We start from the raw sequence: 8,777 nt of genomic DNA, 5'->3' as shown, positions 1-8,777 counted from the left end.
TCATAAAGAGTATGAGTTTTAGCCAGTGAATTTTTAATATAAGCGTGCATTATGTTCATGTGCGAAGCTTTTGAAATTAACTCTACATTTGAATTATTTAGCCCATTCAGTTTTCGGAGTAATTTGTAGTCCAGTCCATGTTCGATACATCTTTGCCCAAATAGAGCTTCGTAAGGTAACAAATGGATCGCTGAATGGACGGTTGTGCGAAGCGCGCTGGCTATGGACTGCAAATTACTGTCCCAGTTCCTTTGATCCGGATCAATATACGATCTTATTGCAGCGAGAATTGATCTATTTACCCTCTCACTAGCATTTGCTTGTGGAGAGTAAAAGGCTGTTCTGACATGGTTAATCCCTAGCGAAGACATACGATTCTCGAACACTCGACTTGTGAATTGCTTGCCGTTGTCAGAGAGAAGTGTTTCCGGGACTCCGAAGACACAAAACACCTGCTCTTGCAGAAATTTCAAGGCCGTACCCGAAGTTGCTTTTCGAAGAGCTTTTATCACCACAAACTTGGTTAACTGGTCCAATGCAATTAATATGTGCGTGTTCCCGTCTCTCGAGCGTGGGTATGGACCGAGGAAATCGATATACAGCATCTGAAAGGGTCTCTCTGCCAAAAATGCTTTTCCCATTGGCGGCCTCAAGGTTGCATTTGGGGCTTTCGACGCCTTGCAGATATCGCAACTTCCAATAAACGTTTTTACCTGGGCTGCCATGTTAGGCCAGAAGAATTGTCGCTGAAGTCGGTACAAAGTTTTCGCGATTCCACCATGCGACGCTCGAGGTGGTTGATGAGCCAGAGCTATCAAGTGGTCAGTCAGCGATTCAGGAACCCAAAGCTTCCATGCTTGGTCGTCCTCTACAGGATTCCCTGTGCAATGTTTGACTTGTAGACGAAATTTTCCGACACTTGAAGGTCAGGTAGCTGTTCTTTATATTCTTGGATGCTGTCCCTGATCTTGCAGTATTCCGTAGATTTAAAACTAGGATCCGCAAGGTCAATATGGAGTACATCACAAGGGTCGACCAACATCGAAATCTCAGAAACCATAGCGTCAACCCCATGAACTCTTGACAGAGCATCAGGTACGACATTCTGGGATCCTTTGCGATGTTCGATGGTGAAATCGAACCCCTGAAGCTTTAAACTCCATCTCGCTAACCTACCACAGAGATCTTTCTGGTTCATCAACCATTTCAAGCTCGCATGGTCTGTCACGATTTTAAACGCATGCCCTTCCACGTACGCTCGAAACTTCTGGACGCCCATGACAGCAGCCAGGCACTCACGCTCGGTGACATTATAATTCCGCTGAGCCGCGTTGAGTTTCTGCGAATGGTAGAAGATTGGGCGTTCATTGCCACTTTCATCCAACTGACTAAGTACACAGCCGATGCCGGTGTTTGAGGCATCGCACTGAATTATAAACTCCTTCGTAAAATCGGGGTTTACCAGGAGCGGAGCAGATGTCAGTGCTCTTTTCAGTTTTTCAAAAGCTTCTACGGCTTCGTCCGTGAAAATGAACTTCTTGCTCTTCTTCAAAGTGTCCGTTATAGGGGCGGCAAGAGTTGAGAAGTCCTTAACGAATCGCCGGTACCATCCCGCTAGTCCTAAAAATCGTCGGGCTTGCTTCGAGGTAGCCGGGGTAGGGAAGTCTCGTATGGCTGCTACTTTCTCCGGATCGGTTTTCAAACAGCCATCGCCGACTATATATCCTAGGTATTTTAACTCTTTGAAGCAGAATTTTGACTTCTGGACGTTCATTGTCAGTCCCGCTTCCTTCAGTCGACCTGCCAAAATCTCCAACAGTTGAACGTGCTCTTCGAAAGTGCTAGATACCACTAACAGGTCATTCAAGTACGGAAAGATTTTTTCTCGCAGTTGATGGGGCACCACTTTGTCCATTAATCTGACCATGCGTTGTGGGGCATTACAGAGGCCAAATGGCATAACCGTAAACTGCAACAGGGGCATGCCGGGCACAGTAAACGCCGTCTTTTCCCGAGATGATTTCTCCAACGGGATCTGCCAAAAAGCATCTTTCAGATCCACACTCGAAATGAAATGTGTATCTGGAAGACGCGATAGCAATCCTTCAATATGAGAAAGTGGATACGCATCTTTCTTAGTTTTCGCGTTGACTTTCCTGTAGTCTAGACATAAGCGATTTTTGCCAGGCTTACGCACTAGGACTACAGGAGAGCTCCACGCACTGTTACTTTGCTCGATAACACCAAGCTTAAGCATACGTTCCAATTCCTCATAAAGAAGTTTCTGTACCGCTGGGGAAATCGGGTAATGCCGTTGTTTAATGGGCTCTGCATTACCTGTGTCGATGGTATGTACCTCAAGTGTTGTTTTTCCTAAGCCTTGGACAGCAGAGGATGGGAACAGACTTATGGCATCTTGTAAGCGCTTGGACTGTTGTTCAGTGAGTACATGAGCATTCGGGTCTGTCTCTTTCGGGCACGGAACTGAAGAGATTTCAGAAATCAGCTGAGGAGCGATTTGAAATTCCTTCCAGAAGTCAATACGCAGATATAGTTTCTGCTGTAAAGAAGGGACCAGATACAGGGGAATCGTTTTCGTCATCGCTTTAAAAGTAACTTCCACAAAGATCTTCCCCACTATGGCTTGATGTTTCCCGTCGGCTGTCTTAACTTCGGAAGAGAGTTTAGTGATGTTTTGTCCATGTCTTCGCAGAAAATCAAGGCCATCCGCACCAAGGCAGCTTATGCTAGCTCCACTATCCAGCAATCCAAGGAGAGCTTCTCCAAAAATGTGAACTGTAGCATATGGACGTGGGTCTTCTGAGCTACACAACGTTGTTGCTTCGATGGCTTTGTAGGATTGTTTCTTTTCACTAAACTTCTTCCTCAGTTTAGACACCTTGTCCGAGACCACGGTGTTTTGGGAACCGAAGATTCTTTTCCGTACCTCCAGATAGTTTTGTAGCCTTTCGTGTAGAGTTTTGATCGGTCTTGAAGCTGCACGTGGAGGCTCAACCTTAGCTTCAAGAAGATTTGTTGGACGTTGTAGGATACGGGGTGCTGGAACAGGTGTAAATGAAGGAGTGTTGGTAGGGACGGGGACGGACACTGAGCTGCTAGAAAGAGAAGTAGGTGGTGGTTCTAATGGGACTCCGGGCTCTTCTCCTGAGAGCAATTCCCCCGGGGCTTTAAACTGCTCTTCCTCTCGTTTCCCGCGCACCGAGGACAATTTGGAGAGGTGTAGTTTTCCAATCCACATCCGTAGCAGAACAGGATCCTCTGGGGTTCTGGACATTCTAACCAAGAATGTCCCTTGGCCTTGCAATTATAGCAAACATAGTTCCGCGTGTCCCTTTCCTTTTTAGGGTGAAATGCCTCGATCTCGGGTGTAGCCAATTCGTCCACTTCTCTTTCATCGGCTTTGAGCTCAGAGATTGCACTTCTACGTGGAGGTGGAATTGGGGCCATTTTTGGTCTCTGCGGTTCATGGTCTTGAAGATATTTTTCTATCTTTCGACAGATGTACACCATCTCGGCCAAACTGCGAGGATCGCACGTAATCAGGAGCGTTCCCATCTGTCGTCGGACGTTGTTTTTCAGGATGTCCATGACTTCCAGATCAGGCTTAGGTGTCCTCAGCTTCCCGTTGAGTTTCTGGATCGCGGCATAAAAATCGTCGAAACTCTCCGTTTGACCTTGATGTCTGTCATACAACTTTCTCGAAAGCTCCGGATCCGTCTCTAGACTCCTAAACTGCTCTATCAAAGCGTTCTTGAGTACCGCCCATGTTGGATTTGGATGGGCCTTCAGGTACACCCAGTACCACCTCCTTGTAGGTGCGTCTAAAAACTGATGGAAGCCTATGACGACTTCTTCCCAAGTTGCATCGTGGCCTTCCTTCAATGTTTCGAGCTGAAAGATGAAGTCATCCACGGACATCTCGCGGCTGTCAAACATCACCCCCCATTTGTGGAAGCTATGAATCCTACTGTACCTTGAGTATCTAGGTTGCGCCTGTGTGGTGTTTATTGGATCACTGAATGTTAAGTTATGCAACTGCCTCAAAAACTCATCCATGGCGGGTGGTTCATTGGCTGCATTAGCTCGGGGTGGTGTTGGCGGCCGAGGAGGGGATCGAGGTCGCGATGGAAAAGGGGCTCTAAGTGGTGGTATAGTTGATGTCCGAGGTGTTTTCGCGCCGCCATACAGTTGCTCAGATTGGTTAGCTCTATTAAGGGCACGATTAACTTCTGGAGTAGGTGCCATGAGAGTCTCTCGAACTATACCCGCCACTTCATTTCGGAGAGCATTTCGAGTTCGATCCATCTCATTCGTGAGAAAGCGTAAATCTTCAGCTCGGCTCGCTCCTATAGCAGCCGTGACCACATCCCGGATATAGCCAGCTAGTACTTCTTCATTACCCCCTAACGATTCACGCGGATCTTGAGCAGTTGCTCCCCTATTATCGCCCTGATTGGACTGTGCTAACAAAGACTCTGCTCCCAACGAAAGTTGGGGTTGAGGTTGGGGTGGGTTGAGGTTAAGGTTTTGAGGTAGCGGGGGTAAGGCTAGCTCTGCAAAAGAATCCGCCAACAGTTGCGAACGTAGTACCCGATCACTAGCGGGGTTCGCATTTTTCGCACCTGCGCGAGTAGTAATAGGCATTTTTCAGTAAAAATATTTATTTAAATATGCAGATGGGGTGAATCAATATAATCTGCGGCGATCAACGCAACCAACAGACAAAAAAAAATAAAAAAAAATTCAAAAGATAACTTATATAGTAAAATTTCAAAAAAAAAAAATTCAGTGAATTTCGTAATAAGAAATAAAAAAAAATAATTTCAAAAATAAATAAAAAAATTTTAAACTATCTAAAATAAAATTAAAATAATTTAAAAAAAAATTCAAAGAATGAAAATAAACTTCACGAAATAAATTTTATTTATTTATTTCTTCTTTTTTTTTTTTTTTTTGGTTAAAAAAAAAATTAAACAATAATATAAAAAAAAATAAAACTCAAAATTGCAAAAAAAAGGAATGAAATTAAATTCAGGATGTGTAGTAAACACGATTTTTCAAAAAAATTTTTTTTTTTTTTTTAATCAAATAATTCATATTGTCTGGGGGAAAGTGACAACAGATGAGAACGGGTAAAAACAGGTACCCCCTTGGAAATCACTTAGGTTAAATCAGGATACCAGGAATCATGCTGCATTCGCCATACTGAACCGGAAACTTTGAATAGGGTTACAAGATTGAATTTGTGCTTGCTTTGATGAGCTAGCTTATCAGCCAAACTGTCAGCCAAGCATCGGAACACTTATAACAAAACCAAAAACACTAAAATCAAATAAAGGTTCCAACATAATTTAAACTACTGAAGCTGAAATACTAATTACTTCCAAGCTTAGGCTTTAAAAAAAAAATTGTACTTTGATCAAGATTTAACGAATTTAATGAAACGCAACAGCCTTAATAAGGGTGGTTGAACCCATTAAGCGGTCGACCCGAGAAACCCGAAAGTAAAAAAAATTAGAAAAAAAATATACATGTTTTTGAAACAAATTCAAAGTTCCGGACACAATACGCGTCAGCAGCAAAATCCCAGAAGCATCCCGATCAACCTACCCACACTTTGTAAAATATTAGAACGAATTCGGGCCCCACGTTGGGCGCCACCTGTAACGAACCGTAGGTGTTATCGGCAGGATTCCCAAACTTGGATCTCACGGCTTTCCATTGGAGTTAAACCTTGAACTCCTAGAGTCCAAGTCTGAGAATCCTTTACCTCTCCAACCCATTACCACCATTACGACCTCCATGTTTACAGGAACAGGAGGCCGATCCTGGCAGCAGGAAGGAGAGGGGCACAGGCTACGGCAGCTGGCATGCTAGCTTAGCACATCCAAGCTCGTCGGAGGGGGGGTTCTTACTACCGTAGCGCTGTGCCGATGTTACGCATTTAACATCATGCCAAAAATTTTAAAATCGCGAGGATTTGTAGGGTTCAACAAAAAAAAATAGTTGAGCCCGAAATTCGTTCTATGATGGTGTGTGTGTGTGTGTGAGTGTGATTTCTCAGAGGGGGGGAGGGTCAAGGTGTTGATGACCCTCCGGAGGATTTGCCCACCCATGTATCTTCGCGATACCACCATGGCTGCTGCTTCCTCCTTATTATCGCAGCAGCCCCGAACTAATGTTATTAAGTGCTTACCCTTTTATGTTGAACTCATCTCTGTCACTTCCACCCTTGACTAATTCTCTTACATAGCCATAGTAAGATTATAAAAGTTCAGGAACAGTCTAGAGAAAAAAAAAAAATTTGCTTGACGCGACTTCCCAAAACTCATAATACACTTGAACCCATGATAAGAAAAAAGAATAGAACAAACATTTTTTTTTTCTTTGAGAAATCAATTAAATTAAATTTTATTGTTTAGCTGATTAATAGTATAATTTAACATTTAAAAAAAAAAATTTGGTTGGATGAATAGAAATAGTTGGCAACCATGTTGCTTTTGATTTAATAATTTTATAAAAAAAATTAATTAATTATTAGAATTCGATTTTATGATCTTTTATTATATTTTATATATTTATAATTATAATTTATATTTTAGGATATTGGCAACCATGTTGCTTTTGAATTATAAATTAAAAAAAAATTTTTGAATTCATTTTATTTTGATTCGATTTTATGATATGACAACGTTTTATATTTTTTTTTCTTATTTTTTTTATTAATATATAAATATTCCAAAAAAAAATAACCAAAACTCAAAACAAACTTTTAATCACCTAAAATGCATGTCGGTATATTTTTTTTTTTATTTATTCGTTTTATAAAATTACCACTTACTTGTACATAAATCCAAGGAGGTGCACCGCTTTGGTATATGGTACCTGTGAATTAATTATTTATTTGTGTTTTTTTTTTTTTGCTTTATTAATTATAACTTGTTTGCTTTGATTTTTGATATTGTTCTTTTTTTTATTGTTTAAGGGATGGGGATTAATTATTATTACTTATGATTTTCTTTTTTTTTCTAATTTAATTTTTTTTTTCTTTTATTTTCGTAATTATTTATGCCAGAATGGCAATAGGATTTCTCTTAATTTGATTTAAATTTTTTTTTTTTTTTTTTTTTTTTGTTTGCAATTAACTTAATAATTCTTTATAATTTTTTTTTCACAATTAAACATAACGAACACTTGATAACACTGGGATTTGGGAGAGTTAAACATATAAGGGGAGTAATCAAGGGAACACGGGGGATGAATTTCACTAGGTATAGTTGAAGATGATGATTTTATAACGATCCAGGTAAGTAGGTAGGTATAATTGTCTATTTCTTTTTTTTTTCTTTTCAGGGTTCTGGGTAGGTAAGTGTATATGGTTCTTTTTTTTCCAGGTAATTAAGTTTTAATAAGACACAGGTAAGTATTACTAGCAAGGTAAGTATAGTTAAGGTAATTGTAGGTTCTTTTCTCCTTTTTTTTTTTTTTTTCGGGTAAGGTTTTAATAAAATATTTTAGACTCAACCGGAAGGTATTTTAATTTATTCTCTTTTTTTTTTTGTTTCTTTTCAGGGGCTCAATTTATGTTTTAATATAATTATTAACACCACCGTAAGTATTTAAATAATTTTTATTTTTTTGTTGTTGTTCCCCTTTTTTTTTTTTGTTATTAGGGAATCAAACATTAATTTTATTATTCGTGAACAACCCGGTAAGTATTTATATTGTTTAAATTCTATACGCGAGTAATTACCATTATTGGTAAAACACTTATTAGTTTGATAATTTTTTTTCTTTTTTTATTTGTACGTTTCTTTTTTTTTTTATATCCGCACTTCTAGTGTACTTTCTATTGGTTTTCGTTTTATAAATTATTTTTGCAACCGCACGCTTTGCCTGATACCCACTGAATGACTCGATTCTCTTTCTATATAGGTCATGGTCATGGGTTAGCTGGAATGTCGCCTCATGATCTAGCTGTGCATTCTTTACATAGTTACAGCTTAGGGATTATCGTTTCGTCACGCCACTTAAGCTAGCGGTCAAACCTTTAGAGCAATATGTGAATTAAGAAAAAAAGTATGTGCCGTTTGCTTTTCAATTATTGCATGTTGTTTCTTTATGTACTAACGATTTTTAATTTATGTTATGAGTTATGTAATTTTAATTATAGTCCGGGGACTGATGTTAATTTTTATTTTTGTTTTTATATGAAGTTTTATTACATTTTTGTTTGAATTATTATAGTTTTGATATTATTGATAGTATTTATAGATTATTGTGTTTATTTGATTATAGTCCATGCTGTTATGTTTTTATTTTAGTTATTTAATTTATTTTTGTTATGTTGCTTAATTTATGATTTTGTTTTAGTTTTAGTGTTTAGTTTTAGTTTTAGTTTTAGTTTTAGTTTTAGTTTTAGTTTTAGTTTTAGTTTTAGTTTTAGTTTTAGTTTTAGTTTTAGTTTTAGTTTTAGTTTTAGTTTTAGTTTTAGTTTTAGTTTTAGTTTTAGTTTTAGTTTTAGTTTTAGTTTTAGTTTTAGTTTTAGTTTTAGTTTTAGTTTTAGTTTTAGTTTTAGTTTTAGTTTTAGTTTTAGTTTTAGTTTTAGTTTTAGTTTTAGTTTTAGTTTTAGTTTTAGTTTTAGTTTTAGTTTTAGTTTTAGTTTTAGTTTTAGTTTTAGTTTTAGTTTTAGTTTTAGTTTTAGTTTTAGTTTTAGTTTTAGTTTTAGTTTTAGTTTTAGTTTTAGTTTTAGTTTT

General features: G+C 38.4%; 1 protein-coding gene across 1 annotated transcript; it reads right to left on the bottom strand.

Annotated features, from left to right (window-relative positions):
- Positions 1-868: 868 nt before the first annotated feature.
- On the bottom strand, positions 869-4,665 carry LOC129907729 (uncharacterized). The gene is made up of 2 exons (XM_055984077.1): positions 3,221-4,665; positions 869-3,113 (listed from the first exon to the last, which is right to left on the bottom strand). Exons 1-2 carry the CDS (start codon positions 4,663-4,665, stop codon positions 869-871), a joined length of 3,690 nt encoding a protein of 1,229 aa, XP_055840052.1.
- Positions 4,666-8,777: the final 4,112 nt, after the last annotated feature.

The sequence above is a fragment of the Episyrphus balteatus genome, chromosome 1 (genome assembly GCF_945859705.1).
Source record: "Episyrphus balteatus chromosome 1, idEpiBalt1.1, whole genome shotgun sequence".
In the NCBI taxonomy this organism is placed as follows: Eukaryota; Metazoa; Arthropoda; class Insecta; order Diptera; family Syrphidae; genus Episyrphus; species Episyrphus balteatus.
The sequence above is the reverse complement of the archived record's forward strand: the minus strand, read 5'-3'. Positions and strand labels throughout refer to the sequence as shown.

Coding starts and splice junctions, on each gene's coding strand:
- LOC129907729 (XM_055984077.1), bottom strand. CDS start 4,665: ATGCCTATTACTACTCGCGCAGGTGCGAAAAATGCGAACCCCGCTAGT. Junction 3,114..3,220: donor ACCTCTCCAAATTGTCCTCG/GTGCGCGGGAAA, acceptor TCTTTCTAGCAG/CTCAGTGTCCGTCCCCGTCC.